Source organism: Anarhichas minor, unplaced genomic scaffold (genome assembly GCF_050575085.1).
Source record: "Anarhichas minor isolate MPS153535 unplaced genomic scaffold, ASM5057508v1 ptg000136l, whole genome shotgun sequence".
Classification (NCBI taxonomy): Eukaryota; Metazoa; Chordata; class Actinopteri; order Perciformes; family Anarhichadidae; genus Anarhichas; species Anarhichas minor.
The window spans coordinates 5,218,407-5,240,122 of record NW_027466582.1 but is presented as its reverse complement, the minus strand read 5'-3'; the positions used below and the strand labels follow the sequence as shown (position 1 = coordinate 5,240,122).

At 40.5% G+C, this 21,716-nt stretch overlaps 1 protein-coding gene and 2 long non-coding RNA genes across 4 annotated transcripts; all 3 read left to right on the top strand.

Annotated features, from left to right (window-relative positions):
- The first annotated feature begins 394 nt into the window (after nucleotides 1–394).
- LOC142941893 (ATP-dependent RNA helicase DDX1-like) lies at nucleotides 395–2,750 on the top strand. The gene is made up of 7 exons (XM_076084019.1): nucleotides 395–407; nucleotides 515–641; nucleotides 887–947; nucleotides 1,068–1,166; nucleotides 1,307–1,396; nucleotides 1,488–1,862; nucleotides 2,077–2,750. The coding sequence occupies exons 1-6, from the start codon at nucleotides 395–397 to the stop codon at nucleotides 1,656–1,658; spliced, it is 561 nt and encodes a 186-aa protein (XP_075940134.1). The 3' UTR covers nucleotides 1,659–1,862; nucleotides 2,077–2,750.
- Nucleotides 2,751–3,310: 560 nt separating this feature from the next.
- Nucleotides 3,311–16,993, top strand: LOC142941626 (uncharacterized). Its single transcript, XR_012951499.1, has 3 exons — nucleotides 3,311–3,446; nucleotides 5,246–5,367; nucleotides 6,189–16,993. It is a non-coding gene; the product is annotated as an uncharacterized LOC142941626 (long non-coding RNA).
- Nucleotides 16,994–19,168: 2,175 nt separating this feature from the next.
- On the top strand, nucleotides 19,169–21,328 carry LOC142942115 (uncharacterized). 2 transcript variants are annotated; one of them, XR_012951563.1, is made up of 4 exons: nucleotides 19,169–19,953; nucleotides 20,175–20,228; nucleotides 20,350–20,448; nucleotides 20,663–21,328. It is a non-coding gene; the product is annotated as an uncharacterized LOC142942115 (long non-coding RNA). The 2 variants fall into 2 exon arrangements; XR_012951562.1 differs by having other exon boundaries at nucleotides 19,169–20,228.
- Nucleotides 21,329–21,716: the final 388 nt, after the last annotated feature.

The following is a 21,716-nucleotide window of genomic DNA, read 5'->3' as shown; positions in this document are numbered from 1 at the left end:
ATTGATATGAGCTAATTAGTGCAGTTTGACACACACTGACACGCACACAGAGACCTGACACACACTGTAGTGTAGGTTTTTCTCACAACTATTCAAAGTACACGTTGGGCTCCAGATGGGAGAATAATAGAAATTCTACCCTGTTAATTTAATAAAACGATATCACTGTGAACAGTTAGAGAGAGAACTAACCCGACTACAAAATGCAACGTAAGCAAAACTCAACCAATTAATGTGTTTCATTGAAGTCAAGTGTATTTTACGCACACATCATAAACGGATAGTTTATTTTCAAATACAGAATTAAACACAAAAAAAAGTTAATTAAATCAAATAAACCACATGTCCGAGTCCAGATATAGAAATCAAATGTTCATTGAGTAATCAAAATTAAATGAGGACTCCAGGTGTGTGTGTGTGTGTGTGTGTGGCATGAGTGTGTGTGTTGGGTTGGGGGGTTGTCGTTCCGTTCCAAAGCTAAGGGAATATATGGCAGTTCATTGACTGACCAAAGTGAGTCAGGCGAAAGCATCCTCCAATGCACCCAAATCACTGATCCTGGAGCCGCCGAAAGAATTTGCCGAACAAACCCTCAACAATGTCAAGCAGTGTGGGAAATACGTGGACAACCCCAAACTCAGGTACGACTCCACACAGCTGGTGTCCGCGTTGGTCGGCACGAATATTGGGAAACCGTGAATTGTGCAGAAAATGCACGTGTAGGTACTTTTTCAAAACACCGAGCCACATCAAAATCCACCCTGAAGCATTTATAACAGTGAAGTCATTGCATGCTGTGTTTGCCTTTTGTAATTCTTGTTTTATACCAGAAGATGGAGCCAGGGCTTCATTTTAAATGTTGACGTGGGTATATTTGTCCCGACAGGAACCTGCTGGTGATTGGTGGCGTGGCTGCCAAAGACCAGCTGGCTGCTCTGGAACAGGGGGTAGGTGACATGTAGCCTACTGTCTCCAAACAAACATTTGATATTTAAAAACAGAGTTGAAACAGTTTTAACTAACAGACGTCATACTTTGCCATGTTTTTTGTGTCATCTTATAATTAGATTGACATTGTGGTGGGAACACCAGGAAGACTGGACGATCTCATATCTACTGGGAAGCTCAGTCTGTCCCAAGTCCGCTTCCTAGTCCTGGATGAGTGTGTACGTACAACACATCAAGAGTATTTCCTGTTGCATCAAAAGGATTGCATTTTCCCGGTCCTACAAAGTCGTGAATGGTTGCTTTCCATAACAGTCCCTGAAGTCCCTCACCATCGGTCTCTGTTCTCTGTGTCCCTCAGGACGGCCTACTGTCCGCAGGCTACACAGACTTTATCAACAGGATCCATAACCAAATCCCTCAGGTCACTTCTGACGGCAAAAGACTGCAGGTAAAATGTGTGTGTGACAGTAAATATAATGTAGGAACTAAACAACACCCTCAGATGAAAGTCAAAGCAGATAAAATGTCTTCTCTTCCAGGTGATCGTGTGTTCAGCCACGCTGCACTCGTTTGACGTGAAGAAGCTGTCTGAGCGTATCATGCACTTTCCCACCTGGGTGGACCTGAAGGGGGAGGACTCTGTCCCCGAGAGTGTCCACCACGTGGTAGTGCCTGTAAATCCGAAGAACGATCTCCAAACAAACATTTGATATTTAAAAACAGAGTTTAAACAGTTTTAACAGACGTCATTACTTTGCCATGTTCTCCTCTCCGGTCTTCTGCTTCTTTTTTTTTTGGTGTCATCTTATAATTAGATTTACATTGTGGTGGGAACACCAGCAAGACTGGACGACCTCATATCAACTGGGAAGCTCAGTCTGTCCCAAGTCCGCTTCCTTGTCCTGGATGAGTGTGTACGTACAACACATCAAGAGTATTTCCTGTTACATCAAAAGGATTGAATTTATATGTGCTCTACAGAGACCCCTGTGTACGAGCATATTGTGGCCACACTGGCTTTGTGAATAGTAAACAATCTTCCAGTACACTAATCAAAATATCTATAGTTATCGTGTGTGTTGGCTGTTAATTCACTGCTTGACCAACAAACCTCTTGCTCTTGCCAAGGTGGTAACTACAAGGGCCACGTGGAGGCTCTGGCCCCGACGGTCCAGGAGCTGGCGACCCTCGAGAGAGAAGCTCAGTCTTCCTTCCTCCACCTGGGTTACATGCCGAACCAGCTTTTCAGAGCCTTCTGAACAGACCAGCACAGCACTGATACGTATAGAGAATAAAGACAAATACATAGATTTTCACGTTGCTTTAAGTCTTTATGCAACCATGCAGCAGTGTGCAGTTTTATCTCAAGGGTCTTTTTTCCACCCAGACAAACATATAAACATAACTAATAAATGATTTACTGTACATAAAATGTATATTGTAAGGTGTCAAAATGCCAACTTGTCCTAATACTAATGCTAATTCAGACATAATTTGTTGTGTTTTGTTTTCTGATTTGGTATGGTTGAATGAAATATTTAAGTTTACCTTATGGAGTAATTGACTAAAAAGTGTGTGTCTGGGTGCTTTCTGAAATAAACTGTAATGGCTTGCTCAGTTTGAGTTCATTTTCTGTAAAGGAAGGAAATATCTACAATAATTAGGAATGCCTCTTCTGTTGAATTCATTCATTTAGTGTGGGCTTCACCAAATGGTGGACTGTGAGTGACGGTTATATCCCAGTAGATCTGGACCTGTGACCAATATCTGATAAATAATGAGAATAAACCTGCGAATAATATTAACAATACATTGTCTTGTTTTTTCTCTGACCACATTTCATTGATATGTTCACCTTTATTTCATTTTACGCAAACTAATCAGTAAAGCTATAGCTATTTATTTTCCATGAGCGCCATACAAGTTGAATTACGTCTTTATTTTAACAGTATCATAGTTTCCAAATTGACAAATATAGTTGAAATGATGTGAAAATATATGTCGTTTTTTGTTTTATTTAATAAAGTGCTTTAGGAAAACACAATTTAGATATAAGTTTGGACCTTTTCTGGGAGGACGTTTTAGTAAATTAACCTCTTTGAGTTTTAATTGAATACCCCTGATTTTGTGTTTTAAGAATTTAAGTTTGTGAATTGGTTATTTAATATAAGACAGCCGTGCTTTTGATGATTTGTTTAAAGCTCTTGTGGGTGGGGGAAAAAGACATCGCTAAAGTATTTCTATATTTCTGTTGTATTTCTGTAAAAATCCCGTTTTAATCACTGACTCGCAGTTTTTAGACACTTTTATTTTGAAATCCCTGCGCAGATGGTCTTTCGTCACTTCCTGTGAAGGTTCCGGACTCATTCTTCCAAATGTTTCTTCTTCAGCTGAGAGACGTGAAGCCTTTCTTTACACATGAAGACATCACATGGGAGTAGTGCGAGTACTTAACAAGGAAGAAGAAGAAGATCCGGCGATTGTTCAGCATACATGTGGTACGTTACACTCGTTTATTTCGTCCTATTTCGATCATGGTTGTGCTTTTCTCAAAACTGTATCATGGCTGCTGGGGCAGCCATGATACTGGGGCAGTTTATTATTGGAATGCTGATTCAGCTGCATTCCAACTATTTTTTTCTTCAAATCTTTATTCAACTTTTGATCATCTTTTTTTCCAACTATCTGCTCCATAGAGACCCATGTTAATTCTGACTCTAAAAAAATCTTGCACAGAAAACCGTACACCATTTCTAGATTACCACAAAAGCCACATTTATTACACTACAGACACAATTGTCACATTATCTGTTCATCAAGTCGTCCTTCCTCTCAAAGTCTGATATCGAAGGATATCAGATGTTAGATATCTTTACCCAATGTTGTGTGTACAATGATTATTTTCGTAATTGAAATATATATGATCTAGTCTGGCCAGCCACTGTCTACTGAAACGTTTCTTAATTAGTCTGCCTCTCCAATCAGGTGCTTCCTCACCAGGGCAACCAGTGACACATACACACTCGCTCTGTATGTATTTCTGTCTGTCTCTCTCTACCTCTCTGTCTCACTCTCTTTCTCTTTCTGTCTGTCTGTCTCTTTCTGTCTTTGTCTCTCTACCTCTCTGTCTCACTCTCTCTTTGTCTGCCTGTCTCTCTCACACACAGTCACTCAGGTCTCAGAGATTTTCACTACTACTGCTATTACTACTACTACTACTACTACTACTACTACCTTTATTACTATTACTTTGACAGTAAAATCGTTTAGCTTCAAGCTTTTCCTGCATTGTAATTCAGCTCTTAGCTTCTTTAGATTTAGATAATGAGGTTTAGCTTCCAACTCTGCCAGTTAGACATTTCAACTAGAAGGGTTTTCAGCAGTGCAGTTCAATGCTTTTGGCCTTCAACATTTGTCAAACAGGTCGTCTTTTTCAGCACTTTTCTGTGAGGAAATGCATTTTCAAGTTGTTCAGTGTGGCTTTGTAACACAAAAGCAGTAAAACTGCCTGTGCCAAAGCACACTGTATATAATCCATCGGGTTTAATAATCTTTATCCGCCAGAAGGTTTGCCGCGCTTCTCCTCACACGGCGTTGCCAACACCTGCGCAAAAAATACATCAAAACGTGAGGCCTGATCGGGAATCGTGTGCTATCTATTTTCCAGAAAGATTCGCCCAGCGTTTTTCCCGAAAAACGGAGCATAATTCATTTGAATGGGGGTGAAGAGAGCTAAAAAAACACTTAACTTTGGGCCCATATTGACTTAAGGTGTGTGTCGAACATTATGATTCTGTCTCCTCTCCCCCACCCAGTCCCACCCTTTCAAAATAAAAGCCCCTTAGAGAAACTGTATCTTAACATGAAGCTCAGAATGAGGTTCATGCATTAAGTTCAAGCATTTCCATCACAAATACAGAAATGTCATTTTCAAAGGTATGTATCTCAAACAAAGATGTATATCTCCAATATGTTGTGTCAATTTGTCCCTGTGGTAATGTGACAACACCAGTATACATGCTAATTCATCAATAATTATAATTCAGTGATATGATACTCTGAAATGGGCCTTTCTGCAGATTGAGTACTTTTATTTTAGAAACTTAAAGAATATGTTCATGCTAATACTTTTGTACTTTTACCTCATGAGATTTTTAATGCAGGACCGTAACTTGTAACAGTGTGTCTACACTGTAGTATTACTATATCTGAATACTTCTTCCACCGCTGTTCAACTCTGCTGTGTCTATTTTTGGAGGGCATGAGCTAACCAACTTTTCAAAATTGTTTCATTCAGGGTACCACTGCATCACCGCCGTCCCATCGCTGATTGGGGGATGTCCAACTAAGATGCAGATATGCAGTGTGGGCAAGACATATTGGAGGAACACCTTGCTAAGCTAAATCCTGTCTTATGAGGTAAGTAGCAAGCTGACATCGCTACAGAACAGGTCGTAATTGTATTGTACAAAGATTATAATCCAAAAGATGTGGTTCTTGTAACTCAATTTGAAGGATAGGGAGACTTTAGTCTAATATTAACATGTAGTGTCCATGGGGTGAGGCGATAGTCAGAATTCCCTTTTACACAGAGATTCTACCACACTCTCGTAAAGAAGGTCGCCGTTTTTTCTTTTTTACACTGAACCAAATAACTCCAGCAAATAATGCAAGTTTGTGTCCAGGATGGGAGAGGTCGGCCACAAAAACACAAAGAGGTTTTAAAGATGTCAACAGCAGAGACAGCTGATTAGACAGTCTGGTCCGGCTGCTTTGCAGAGCTTCTGTCACTTGAAAAGCCTGTTAATCTCCCGGTTTTGGACAGGCCCAGGCTCCGGCCCCTGCATCATATTTAAACTCAATGCACCCTCTGTTAACTTTAGCTGTAGCATATTGCTGCTTGAGAAATCCCTTCACCTAATCTCTAAAGATATGCTCGTCCCTTTCTTGTAACTTTTTTCGGCAATAGTATTTTAGTGTTTAGATAGAATGATCAACCGTTTAGCCAAGAAAGTGTCAATGATATTGCCTAATGCCTATCACAAGTAACCAGAGACTCGACATCATGACTTATGTATTAAGTTCACAACAAGATGGTGACAAAAGTGCAAATCCTCACATTTGAGAACCTGTAAGTGTAAAATGTCTGATATTTATGAATACATTTAAATTATGTATGACTCCAGGCTAAGATATATTGTTGATCATGTATCCTTTTTTTCCTCATGAACTAAATACAGGAAAGAATGACATGGACAACAAAGAATAGATCATTGTAATGGACAACATGGACACCTGCAGTCTGGAAGACCACAAAAAGATGGATTCCAACAAAGTATGGCAGTGGCGCATTATGCGTGGAAAGGAACATTCAAGGCGTCTAGAACCATTCCATCACAGCAATAGAATAGGATTGGATTTTAATGTAACATCCAACACACAGAAAAAAGTGGACTTACAATTAGTGACAAATGGTGTCATACTTGAGGTCTGTGTCTTTGCTAAAACGGTAAACGAGAGTAAAGGGCATTTTATCACTAACATTCTGGCAAAAAATTTTGATCTTGGGTTGAAAGATGAGCAACAACTGACTGATTTTACTGCTCAAATTCTGCACAAAGTCAAAGACCTGATCAGGAAACCTCCTACAGATAAAAAAGAAGTTTTTACTCTCTTTGACACGTCATCAAAGCCAGAACGCAAAAGCAACAATGGACTGAACATGGCATCTGCAGAAAGTAAGACTGAATGTTTTGTGGTCGAGATGGATGATACTGCTGATGGTGAACATGGAGATGAATACACATGCTCACAAGCAGCATCCAAAGAATACATGAAGACGGAGAATCTCTTGGAAGAGATGGAAGGAGCACACGGTGATGACAGTGATAAGGATGCATTTGAGTGTTCAGGAGAAGTGTCCGCAGAAGAACTGAAGGAGGATGGTCCTCTCCCTAAGTTTCCTTATTGTGAAGCAATTGGTCTGAACCTTGATGTTGGGTCAAAACAAAGTCTAGATCCAGGTTTGTTGACAAAGGGCGTGATGTTAGAATTGGTACACATCACCAAAATACTGACTGCATCCTATAGACTTATTGTTCTGGGTGTGCTGGAGCACAATTTTGAACTTGATCTCAAGAGTCAACAGGAAAAAAATCAAATTTGGTTCAGGATATTACACCTACTAAAGAGAAGAGATGGACTTATCACCACTGGTAGTGGGATCAGCATGGAGTTTAAAAGTGAGCCGTTTTCCTTCCAGACAAACACCTTCAAAGGATCCAGAGGCTCAGCATTGTCCAGTATGGACGTCCAGCAGACTCTGTTTAAGGAAGTGATAAAAAGAAGGCAGTCTGGTTTCAAAAGTAAACGGGGAAAGAGGGCTCTGTTAACACCAGGTGAAAGGGCAAACAAAAGAGGACAGTCTAAAGACATGGAGACAAACATAATCTCTCATCACACTGAATTGTGTACCACTCGAACGGCAGAGGGAGATCATTGTCAAAGTTGTCCTCTATCAGAGTTTGATCTAGACTCAGCTGAACTCAAAGACTCAGAAAACTCTGGCAATGAAGATAACAGATTACAAATCCCAAAACATTCTCTGAGCTCAGACACCTCATCTAGTTTACCAACTGTAAACTCAAATCTGAAACCACGGTTTGCAAGCCAGCCTGATGAAAGAGGGCTTGGTGGAGGTGAAGAGCAAACACAGACTCCAAAAAATACACCAAACGAATGTAACATGGAAGAAGAGGAAATGGGAACAGAGAACATGTGGAAGATGCGTGCTAACCGTGTAAAACAAATCCTCTCTGCATTAGAGTTCGGTCCATTCAATAGGTCCAAGACGTTTGGCCTTGAATTCAACATTGGATTTGGTCCAAAGCGAAACTTCAGTGTTGACTCTCTTCCTGATTATAATCTGCTAGAAATTGTTAAATTTGCCCTAGCAATGAATTCATCCCAACAGAATTTCATCATGGAGATTCTTGAGTACAACTTTGACATCAGCCTGGAGAGTGAATACCAGAGAAATATTTTCACAAGTGAAATTATGAATAGAGTAAGACAACTCAAAGACTGTGAAGATGCAGTCAAGTTCTCAAAGGAGGTCTTTGAACTTCATCGTCCCATACCATCAATAAGTATGGCAACTCAGAGTGTGGGCAGTGCCAAAGCTGAACTCGGCAGCATATCGAGGATGGAGTGTGATGTCGCCTGCGGGTTTTCTCCTCATTCACAGGCTGACACTAAAGAACATATTTCACAAGAGGGTGTGGATCTTTATCCCTTCTGCAAGGAAATTAGTCTGAAACTACATATGAACAATACTCGACCAAATAAGAAAATGGATATCAACAAACTGACCTATGGAGCAATGACTGAAGTGACAAACTTGACAGAAAAGTTGTGTGGAACATTTGAGCAGATTTGTGTTGACATCCTAAAACACAATTTGGATCTTGATTTGCAACGTGGAGATTCTGACCATGCCAGAAGTATTGTTGCACGAATTCCTGCTATGTTGGAAGAAGGGAAACTAACAACATATTTAAAAGAGTTCAAGAAAATCAATTGCTCAATAAATGACTCCTCAACAAACGTGAAACTGGATTCCCAGTACAACCCATATTCAGATGCAGCTAGTGCTGATTCACCCCAGGCTGCATTCATAGACCAAGATGTTAACATTTCCCCTGACATAGAACACCAAAATGAGTTTGAATTAAAGTTGTGGCAATTGCGGGCCAATCGTGTTCAGCAAATCCTCTCAATACCACATGAAGAACACTGTCCACTTTATTTTTACTCCAGATGCAAGAAATTAGGCATCGATTTCGATGTAGGATCTGGAGTAAAACAGAATCTTGATCCCAAATTGCTAACCAATGGCATCATGGTTGAAGTTGGTACATTTGCCACAGCCCTACTATCAGCCCAAAAGCATTTCATCACAGAGATACTGGAGTATAATTTCCATCTGAATTTCAACAATGAGCTGAATCGCAGTGCCTTTACAAACACAACTATGATGAAGATGAAAAGTAAGAAATTGGTACTAAAATGTGGTGCTCGTCAAATGAAAAGGCAGTTTGAACTCCCTGACCCGAAATGTAGACCAGGACCAAGCCATGTGAGAGTGATATATTGCCCCAAATGCGATCAAGTTAGAAATCATAAGCATCGTCAGGATGACTCTGACTCTGGTCACATGCATCATCCTCGTCCACGTACCATGACTGATGCAGGCTCTGCTGATGGAAACTGCACTGCACAAGAACCAGCAAAGGATCCGTCCTCTACCTTCTCAGCAATAGAGGAGATGATAATGGACAGATACCTTCTCTGCAAGGAAATAGGTTTGAACCTGTGTGTGGACAAAGACCAACCAAAAGAAAAGCTTGACCGGCATGTATTGACAAACGGGGTCATGGGGGAAGTGGGTCATTATGCCAAAAAATTGTGTGGAACAAAACGCAAAATCCTTAATGATATCCTTCAACACAACTTTAACATTGACATGCACGGGCAAGATGTAAATCCTGCATTGCAGTTCTGCGGAGTGACGAAACAAAGTGATTGCTTGCTCTCCTGGCTCAATGAAGTATTTGTTTTTCAACGTTTGTCTCACAGACAGCCTGGACATGTAAGTAAACAGAAACGGGCAGCTGCCATGCACGGAAGTGAATTGAAGGAAACTATCAAAAAAAGAAAGCTGGCACTGCAAACACATGATAAAACGCCTAAGACAAATCCTCCAAGTAAAGAAAAACGCTTTCCCATTATCACGGAAAATAGTTTGACACCAGGTGAGAAAGAAAAACTGGACTTGAAGCTAATGAACAAATCTGTGTGTGACATGGAACGAGAAGAAATGGCAGAAGAGGACGACTACACTTGTCCTCTAGGAGAGTCTGATCTAGACTCAGACGAAATCACAGACTCAGAAAACTGTGGCAATGAAGATAATTTACGAGTCCCAAAACATTGTCCTCTAAGCTCAGACACCTCATCTAGTTTACCAACGGTAAACTCAAATGTGAAACCACGGTTTGCAAGCCAGCCTGATGAAAAAGGGCTTGGTGGAGGTGAAGAGCAAACACGGACTCTAAAAGATGCACCAAACGAAAGTGACATAGAAGAAGAGGAAATGGGAACAGAGAACATGTGGAAGATGCGTGCGAACCGTGGAAAACAAATCCTCTCTGCATTAGAGTTCGGTCCATTCACGATGTCCAAGAAGTTTGGCCTTCAATTCAACATTGGATTTGGTTCAAAGCAAAACTTCAGTGTTTACTCTCTTCCTGATTATATTCCGCTTGAAATTGCTAAATTTGCCCTAGCAATGAATTCATCCCAACAGAATTTCATCATGGAGATTCTTGAGTACAACTTTGACATCAGCCTGGAGAGTGAATACCAGAGAAATATTTTCACAAGTGAAATTATGAATAGAGTAAGACAACTGAAAGATTGTGAAGATGCAGTCAAGTTCTCAAAAGAGGTCTTTGAACTTCATGGTCCCATACCATCAATAAGTATGGCAACTCAGAGTGTGGGCAGTGCCAAAGCTGAACTCGGCAGCATATCGAGGATGGAGGAGTGTGATGTCGCCTGCGGGTTTCCTCCTCATTCACAGGCTGACACTAAAGAACATATTTCACAGGAGAGTGTGAATCTTTATCCCTTCTGCAAGGAAATTAGTCTGAAACTACATGTGAACAATACTCGACCAAATAAGAAAATGGATATCAACAAACTGACCTATGGAGCAATGACTGAAGTGACAAACTTAGCAGAAAAGTTGTCTGGAACATTTGAGCAGATTTGTGTTGACATCCTAAAACACAATTTGAATCTTGATTTGCAACGTGGAGATTCTGACCATGCCAGAAGTACTGTTGCACGAATTCCTGCTATATTGGAACAAAAGAAACTAACAACATATTTTAAAAAGTTCAAGAATATCATTAGCTCAATAAATGACCCCTCAACAAACGTGAAACTGGATTCCCAGAACAACCTAAATTCAGATGCAGCAAGTGCTGATTCACCCCAGGCTGCAATCATAGACCAAGATGTTAACAGTTCCCCTGACATAGAACACCAAAATGAGCTGAAATTAAAGCTGTGGCAATTGCGGGCCAATGGTGTTCAGCAAATCCTCTCAATACCACATGAAGAACATTGTCCACTTTATTCCTTCTCCAGATGCAAGAAATTAGGCATTGATTTTGATGTAGGAGCTGGAGTAAAACAGAATCTTGATCCCAAATTGCTAACCAATGGCATCATGGTTGAAATTGGTACATTTACCACAGCCCTACTATCAGCCCAAAAGCATTTCATCACAGAGATACTGGAGTATAATTTCCATCTGAATTTCAACAATGAGCTGAATCGCAGTGCCTTTTCAAACACAATTATGGACCGAATTAGAATAATAAACAGAATTCCTCAAAGGAAAAAGCAGTTTGAACTCCCTAACCAAAATTGCAGACCAGAACCAAGCCATTTGAGAGTGACATATTGCCCCAAATGCTATCAAGTCAGAAATCATAAGCATCGTCAGGATGACTCTGGTCACATGCATCATCCTCGGCCACATACCATGACTGATGCAGGCTCTGCTGATGGAAACTGCACTGCACAAGAACCAGCAAAGGATCCGTCCTCGACCGTCTCAGCAATAGAGGAGATGATAATGGACAGATACCCTCTCTGCAAGGAAAAAGGTTTGAACCTCTGTGTGGACAAAGACCAACCAAAAGAAAAGCTTGACCCCCATGTATTGACACACGGGGTTATGGGGGAAGTGGGTACTTTTGCCAAGAGATTGCGTGGAACAAGACTCAAGATCATTAATGATATCCTTCAACACAACTTCAACATTGGCATGCTGGAGCGAGATGTAAATCCTGCATTGCAGTTCAACGGAGTGACGAGATACAGTGATTGCTCGCTCTCCTGGCTCAATGAAGTATTTGCTATTCAACATTTGTCTAAGAAACGATATAGAAATGTAAGTAAAATGAAACGGGCTGCCATGCATGGAAGTGAATTGAAGGAAACTATCAAAAAAAGAAAGCTGGCACTGCAGACTCAGGAGAAAAGGCCTAAGACAAATCCAAAGAACTACTACACTTGTCCTCTAGGAGAGTCTGATCTCGACTCAGAAGAACTCACAGACTCAGAAAACTCTGGCAATGAAGGTAACTTCCGAATTCCAAAATGTTCTCTGAGCTCAGACACCTCATCTAGTTTACAAACTGTAAACTCAAATCTGAAACCACGGTTTGCAAGCCAGCCTGATGAAAGAGGGCTTGGTGGAGGTGAAGCGCAAACGCAGACTCTAAAAGGTGCACCAAACGAAAGTGAAATGGAAGAAGAGGAAATGGGAACAGAGAACAGCATGTGGAAGATGCGTGCTAACCGTGTAAAACAAATCCTCTCTGCATTAGAGTTCGGTCCATTCAATAGGTCAAGGATGTTTGGCCTTCAATTCAACGTTGGAATTGGTCCAAAGCGAAACTTCAGTGTTGACTCTCTTCCTGATTATATTCTGCATTACATTGCTAAATTTGCCCTAGCAATGAATTCATCCCAACAGAATTTCATCATGGAGATTCTTGAGTACAACTTTGACATCAGCCTGGAGAGTGAATACCAGAGAAATATTTTCACAAGTAAAATGATGAATAGAGTAAGACAACTGAAAGACTGTGAAGATGCAGTCAAGTTCTCAAAAGAGGTCTTTGAACTTCATGTTCCCATACCATCAATAAGTATGGCAACTCAGAGTGTGGGCAGTGCCAAAGCTGAACTCGGCAGCATATCGAGGATGGAGGAATGTGATGTCGCCTGTGGGTTTCCTCCTCATTCACAGGCTGACACTAAAGAACATATTTCACAAGAGGGTGTGGATCTTTATCCCTTCTGCAAGGAAATTAGTCTGAAACTACATATGAACAATACTCGACCAAATAAGAAAATGGATATCAACAAACTGACCTATGGAGCAATGACTGAAGTGACAAACTTTGCAGATAAGTTGTGTGGAACATTTGAGCAGATTTGTGTTGACATCCTAAAACACAATTTGGATCTTGATTTGCAACGTGGAGATTCTGACCATGCCAGAAGTATTGTTGCACGAATTCCTGCTCTACCGGAGAAAAGGAATGTTATAAAGCCTATACATTTTTCAGGCTTTTTATGCTGCAAGAAGCAAAGCTCAACAAACGTGAAACAGGATTCCCAGAACAACCCAAATTCTGATGCAGCTAGTGGTGGTTCTTCCCAGGCTGCATTCATAAATCAAGACGTAGACAGTTCCCTTGACATAGAACACCAAAATGAGCTCAAATTAAAGCTGTGGCAATTGCGGGCCAATCATATTCAGAAAATCCTCTCAAGACCACATGAAGAACACTGTCCACTTTATTCCTTCTCCAGATGCAAGAAATTAGGCATTGATTTCGATGTAGGATCTGGAGTAAAACATAATCTTGATCCCAAATTGCTAACCAATGGCATCATGGTTGAACTTCACACATTTGCCACAGACCTACTATCAGCCCAAAGGCATTTCATCACAGAGGTACTGGAGTATAATTTCCATCTGAATTTCAACAATGAGCTGTGTCGCAGTGCCTTTACCAACACAACAATGTGGAAAATGAAAATTAAGAAATGTTTACAAAGATGTGGTGTTAATCAAATGAAAAAGCAGTTTGAACTCCCTCACCCAAATTGCAGACCAGAACCAAGCCATTTGAGAATGATATATTGCCCCAAATGCTATCAAGTCAGAAATCATAAGCATCGTCAGGGTGACTCTGACTCTGGTCACATGCATCCTCCTCGTCCACATACCATGACTGATGCAGGCTCTGCTGATGGAAGCTGCACTGCACAAGAACCAGCAACGGATCCGTCCTCTACCCTCTCATCAATAGAGGAGATGATAATGGACAGCTACCTTCGCTGTAAGGAAATAGGTTTGAACCTGTGTGTGGACAAAGACCAACCAAAAGAAAAGCTTGACCCGCATGTATTGACATACTGGATTATGGGTGAACTGGCTTGTTTTGCCAGAAGATTGTGTGGAACAAGACCCAAGATCATTAATGATATCCTTCAACACAACTTCAACACTGGCATGCAGGGGCAAGAAGTAAGTACCGTATGGCCGTACAAGAAACGGATGAAACATGAAGATGGCTTTCTCACCTGGCACAATAAAGTATTTGTCATTCAACCATTACCTAGCAGTCAATCTAAAATTGTAAGTAAAGAGAAACAGACAACGGCTTTGCATGGAAGTGAAGTGATGGAAAGTATCAAAAAAAGAAAGCTGGCACTGCAAACAAAAGTGAAAATAGACACACCGGCAAGTGTCGTAAAAAAACCAGAGAAAATTGATCCAAGCCGTTATCCCATTTGCATAGAGATGGGTTTGGATCTAGACGTGACATCTAAATCAAAAGAGAAAGAAAAACTGGACTTGGAGCAATTGACGAGAGCTGTAGTGTTTGAGATATATAAATTTGCAGTCACGAAAAGTAGATACTATTTGCCACACATTGTGTATGACATCCTTGACGCTAACTTTGATATTAGCTCACAACATCACAGGAGCTGGGAATTTACAATAGCTACTGCATCCAAAGTCAACTCCATGGTCAAGGAGTATCGTAAATATCGAAATGACCCAGACAAGGTCTTCCAATTGCCATTTGTGTTTACTAAAAAGAAACGTGACCGGTATTCCAGCGAAGCGCCTGGCAAGAAGACGAACCAGGGTAATTTTGTGCGACAAGCGAGATACCTTTCAGTTGAAGGTCGTGTGCATTTACTCGATGGTGCCAAAATTAACGAGAAAACTCTGTTCCATGGGGACCCTGAGTTCCCAACAGATCCGGAGAACGATCTAGTGGATGTAGGTTGTGGCAGTCCTCTTCAGGGAAACCTACAGATAGAAGAGGAGAAATATGATCCAAGTTATGGCAATATGAGTCCAGAACCAGACACGGAGAAACAATGTTGTCCACTTCATGATGATGTCAAAACAGAGTCACACATTGCCGAAGTTGAGTACTTAGTCCCAGGTGAACCGACAGGATCCCTTGGATATACTTTTCTCAAATCAGACAATGAGAATCTTCAGTGTTTGCTGGCTGAACCACACGGATCTGCTGTATGTCCAAACACTGCGAGTACTATAAAAACTGAATGGGACACCGAGGTTGGGTATTTAGGCCCTGACTTCCCAACAGATCCGGGTAAGGATCTAGTGGATGTAGGTTGTGGCAGTCCTTTTCAGGGAAACTTACAGATAAAGGAGGAGAAATATGATCCACGTTATGGCAATATGAATCCAGAACCAGACACGGAGAAACAATGTTGTCCACTTCATGATGATGTCAAAACAGAGTCACACACTGCCGAAGTTGAGTACATAGTCCCAGGTGAACCGACAGGACCCCTTGGATATACTTTTCTCAAATCAGACAATGAGAATCTTCAGTGTTTGCCGGCTGAACCACACGGATCTGCTGTATGTCCAAACACTGCGAGGACCATAAAAACTGAATGGAACACTGAGGTTGTGTATTTAGTCCCAGCAAGGTGCCTGGGATACTCAATGGGAGCCACAGGTCAGGGCAATAAGAGCACATTGATCAAAGAAGAGCAAGAAGATGTGCCCCCGTTGATCAAAGAAGAGCAAGAAAATGTGCCCCCGTTGATCAAAGAAGAGCAAGAAAATGTGCCCCCGTTGATCAAAGAAGAGCAAGAAAATGTGCCCCCGTTGATCAAAGAAGAGCAAGAAAATGTGCCCCCGTTGATCAAAGAAGAGCAAGAAAAGGTGCCCCCGTTGATCAAAGAAGAGCAAGAAAAGGTGCCCCCGTTGATCAAAGAAGAGCAAGAAAAGGTGCCCCCGTTGATCAAAGAAGAGCAAGAAAATGTGCCCCCGTTGATCAAAGAAGAGCAAGAAAATGTGCCCCCGTTGATCAAAGAAGAGCAAGAAAATGTACCCCCGTTGATCAAAGAAGAGCAAGAAAATGTGCCCCCGTTGATCAAAGAAGAGCAAGAAAATGTGCACCCGTTGATCAAAGAAGAGCAAGAAAATGTGCCCCCGTTGATCAAAGAAGAGCAAGAAAATGTGCACCCGTTGATAAAAGAAGAGCAAGAAAATGTGCCCCCGTTGATCAAAGAAGAGCAAGAAAATGTGCACCCGTTGATCAAAGAAGAGCAAGAAAATGTGCCCCCGTTGATCAAAGAAGAGCAAGAAAATGTGCCCCCGTTGATCAAAGAAGAGCAAGAAAATGTGCCAGTTGACTAACACAGTTATGGAGTTCACAAAAATAAAGTGGTTATCTAACAGGAACGAGTTCCTTAATTTTCTATATTAGAGTTGACACAAGAGAGAGGTTTGTTTTACACTAAACAGATGGTGGTTGCCGCCTTCATTGCTATGAAAATGTATATATTGTTGGAGGAGAATGTAGATGATGACTTATTTCAGTTCTGCAGGAATGCATACTTTTGAAATGTTCACTGGTCAACCTTCCTCAAAAAGATGGATCTGACTAAAATGTTCCAGTGTCAGTATTCATGGCTTGAAGCTTTGTTTTAAAATGTTTGTTTTGTGCCACACTTGGACATTTAAGCTTTTTTGGTCTTTCCTTTTCCTCTGTTGTGAGCCTCGGTCATTTGGAATTTGTAAGAGGGTATCTTGACACTGAACTTTACTCAATGGGTAACAGATTATTGTATTGCATTGTTTGTATTTCAATTATTTTTCTTTCCTTGTTCTACCCCGTCATATGGTACTAGTGCCTTTTCTGACCCCATACCAGCATCGCCATTTAATTCTATTATGTTTTTGTTTTGTTTTTTCAAATGGAAAAAGCCTCTGTAGATTTATGTAAAATACTAAAACTGTCAATTTCTTGAAGCTGTGATGTAAATCTGTCTACAGAAAGGATACAGAAGGATTTCTGTTCAAGTACATTTTATAAAAACAATTTTGATAGCATCCCGTCTCCCGCTGTCTTTTCATCTACTATGAACGTGTAGCATATAGATAGATTTGTGGCTCATGATTATTTGCTTGGTTTGGTATTTAACATTTTGTTGGACTGCTGATTCTGCTGCATTCCAACTATTTTTTTCGTTGAATCTTTATTCAACTTTTGATCATCTTTTTAGACCTTTTCTGACTTTATAATTGGTGTAGCTCAGAGCAAGTGAGGCTATCGCTAGAGTGTAGAGGAGCTCCAGAATCCTGTGAAAAAAACATTTTAAATTTGCGACCAATCCCACAATTTTCACTCTTCATCCATCATTTTTGGACAAAATGTAGCTAATCTTGTCCTGGTCGCAGACATACAGTGCCCTCCAGAATTATTGGCACCCTTTGATAAAAATGAGCAAAACAGGCTGTGAAAAAATATCTTTTTGTTTATCCTCATGATCTTTCATTCAAAATATTCACAAAAATCTAACCTTTAACTGAAGTAACATAATTGAAAGAAACATTAAATTCTTATCCTGAAACAAATATTTTTCTTAAAAATATATGTGCCACAATTATTGGCACCCCTTCATTTAATATTTTGTGCAGCCTCCCTTTTCCAAGATAACAGCTCTGAGTCTTCTCCTATAATGCGTGATGAGGTTGGTGAACACATGGCACTGGATCTGCGACCATTCCTCCTTGCAGAATCTCTCCTGATCCTTCAGATTCCAAGGTCGACGCTTGTGGACTCTCTTCTTCAGCTCATCCCACAGATTTTCTATGGGGTTTAGGTCGGGGGACTGTGACGGCCATGGCAAAACCTTTATTCTGTGATCGGTGAACCATTTTTGTGTCGATTTTGAGGTGTGCTTCGGATCATTGTCCTGCTGGAAGGTCCAACCACGGCCCATTTTAAGCTTCCTGGCAGAGGCTGTGAGGTTTTCATTTAATATCTTCTGGTATTTGATGGAGTCCATGATACCATGTATCCTAACAAGATGTCCAGGGCCTTTGCAAGAAAAACAGCCCCACAACATCAAAGATCGGCCATCATACTTCACAGTGGGTATGAGGTGCTTCTCTGTATGGCTATCTTTCTGTCTACGCCAAACCCACCTATGATGTTTGTTGCCAAAAAGCTATATTTTGGTCTCATCTGACCATATAACCCGGTCCCATTGAAAGTCCCAGTAACGTTTGGCAAACTGTAGGCGCTTTAGTTTGTTGTTGATTGACAGCAGAGGCTTTTTTCTGGCAACCCTCCCAAACAACTTGTGGTGATGTAGGTGGCGTCTGATGGTAGTTTTGGAGACTTTCTGACCCCAAGACTCAACTAACCTCTGCAATTCTCCAGCTGTGATCCTTGGAGATTCTTTTGCCAGTCGAACCACACGTCCTCTTCCAGGCTGATTCTTAACATCTCCCGTTGCTTTAAACTTCTTAATTATTGCCCTGATAGTGGAAATGGGTATTTTCAACTGTTTAGAGATTTTCTTATATCCTTTTCCTGATTTGTGCAGCTCAACAACTTTTCGTCGCACATCGTCCCTGTGTTCTCGGGTCTTTCCCATGGTGATGAATGACTAAGGGAATTTGGCCTGTCACCTCATTTATACCCCAGTGAAACAGGAAGTCATGGTTGACCACTTAAGAGTTCCTAATCAAACAGGTGAACTTAAAAATGTAAAATATGACTGGAATTATACTTCAGTTAGATTTTAATCATGAGATGTTCTAGGGGTGCCAATAATTGTGGCACACATGTTTTGGAGAAAAATATTTGTTTAATGTCAACATTTTTTTTTTTTTTTTCAATAATTTTACTTTACATTTTTGTGAATATTTTGAGTGAAAGACCAAGAGGATAAACAGCAAAGAATTTTTTTCACAGCCTGTTTTGCTCATTTTTATCAAAGAGTGCCAATAATTCTGGAGGGCACTGTATTACTATGGAATCCAACAGACTTACACATTTGGCAACAGCAGCCTGAAAGTCCAACTATCTGCTCCATAAAGACCCATAATTAATTCTGACTAAAGAAATCTTACACAGAAAATCGTACACCATTTCTAGATTACCACAAAAGCCACATTTTTTACACTACAGATACAATTGTCAACATTATCTGTTCATCAAGTCGTCCTTCCTCCCAAGGTCTGATATCGAAGCAATAGGAGCTATGATTTTTTTGAGTTTTGAAAAGTAGTTTGATGGGTGCACCTCAGCTTTAACTCTGTGTAAATCTGGTGCAACTGTGTAGTCTCTTTGAAGTTACATCGCTGTGGCAACCTTTGATGCTGGCAGGCACACAGGTGATTGATATCAGCTAATTAGTGCAGTTTGACACACACTGACACGCACACAGAGACCTGACACACACACTGTAGTGTAGGTTTTTCTCACAACTATTCAAAGTACACATTGGGCTCCAGACGGGAGAATAATAGAAATTCTACCCTGTTAATTTAATAAAACGATATCACTGTGAACAGTTAGAGAGAGAACTAACCCGGCTACAAAATGCAACGTAAGCAAAACTCAACCAATTAATGTGTTTAATTGAGGTCGAGTGTATTTTACGCACACATCATAAATCAAATCAAAACGGATAGTTTATTTTCAAATACAGAATTAAACACAAAAAAAGTTAATTAAATCAAATACACCACATGTCCGAGATATAGAAATCAAATGTTCATTGAGTAATCAAAATTAAATGAGGACTCCAGGTGAATGTCAATATGTGCAAGTGATTGTGTGTGAGTGGCATGAGTGTGTGTGTTGGGTTGGGGGGTTGTCGTTCCGTTCCAAAGCTAAGGGAATATATGGCAGTTCATTGACTGACCAAAGTGAGTCAGGTGAAAGCATCCTCCAACGCACCCAAATCACTGATCCTGGAGCCGCCGAAAGAATTTGCCGAACAAACCCTCAACAATGTCAAGCAGTGTGGGAAATACGTGGACAACCCCAAACTCAGGTACGACTCCACACAGCTGGTGTCCGCGTTGGTCGGCACGGATATTGGGAAACCGTGAATTGTGCAGAAAATGCACGTGTAGGTACTTTTTAAAAACACAGAGCCACATCAAAATTCATCATTGAAGCATTTATAACAGTGTTTGTAATTCTTCTTTTATACCAGAAGATGGAGCCAGGGCTTCATTTTAACTGTTGACTTGGGTTTATTTGTCCCTACAGGAACCTGCTGGTGATGTGGCTGCCAAAGACCAGCTGGCTGCTCTGGAACAGGGGGTAGGTGACATGTAGCCTACTGTCTCCAAACAAACATTTGATATTTAAAAACAGAGTTTAAACAGTTTTAACTAACAGACGTCATTACTTTGCCATGTTTTTTGTGTCATCTTATAATTAGATTGACATTGTGGTGGGAACACCAGGAAGACTGGATGACCTCATATCTACTGGGAAGCTCAGTCTGTCCCAAGTCCGCTTCCTAGTCCTGGATGAGTGTGTACGTACAATACATCAAGAGTATTTCCTGTTTCATCAAAAGGATTGAATTTATATGTGCTCTATAGGGACCCCTGTGTACGAGCATATTGTGGCCACACTGGCTTTGTGAATAGTAAACAATCTTCCAGTACACTAATCAAAATATCTATAGTTATCGTGTGTGTTGGCTGTTAATTCACTGCTTGACCAACAAACCTCTTGCTCTTGCCAAGGTGGTAACTACAAGGGCCACGTGGATGCTCTGGCCCCGACGGTCCAGGAGCTGGCGACCCTCGAGAGAGAAGCCCAGTCTTCCTTCCTCCACCTGGGTTACATGCCGAACCAGCTTTTCAGAGCCTTCTGAACAGACCAGCACAGCACTGATACGTATAGAGAATAAAGACAAATACATAGATTTTCACGTTGCTTTAAGTCTTTATGCAACCAAGCAGCAGTGTCCGGTTTTATCTCAAGGGTCTTTTTTCCACCCAGACAAACATATAAACATAACTCATAAATGATTTACTGTACATAAAATGTATATTGTAAGGTGTCAAAATGCCAACTTGTCCTTGGCGTCTAATACTAACGCTAATTCAGACCTAATTTGTTGTTTTGTTTTCTGATTTGGTATGGTTGAATGAAATATTTAAGTTTACCTTATGGAGTAATTGGCTAAAAAGTGTGTGTCTGGGTGTTTTCTGAAATGAACTGTAATGGCTTGCTCAGTTTGAGTTAATTTTCTACAAAGGAAGGAAATATCTACAACAATTAGGAATGCCTCTTCTGTTGAATTCATTCATTTAGTGTGGGCTTCACCAAATGGTGGACTGTGAGTGACGGTTATATCCCAGTAGATCTGGACCTGTGACCAATATCTGATAAATAATGAGAATAAACCTGCGAATAATATTAACAATACATTGTCTTGTTTTTTTATATAGTTGAAATGATATGAAAATGTATGTCGTTTTTTGTTTTATTTAATAAAGTGCTATAGGAAGACACAATTTACATATAGGTTTGGACCTTTTCTGGGAGGACATTTTAGTAAATTAACCTCTTTGAATTTCAATTGAATACCCCTGATTTTGTGTTTTAAGAATTTAAGTTTGTGAATTGGTTATTTAATATAAGACAGCCGTGCTTTTGATGATTTGTTTAAAGCTGTTGTGGGTGGGGGGAAGACATCGCTGAAGTATTTCTATATTTCTGTTGTATTTCTGTAAAAATCCCGTTTTAATCACTGACTCGCAGTTTTTAGAAAACTTTTATTTTGAAATCCCT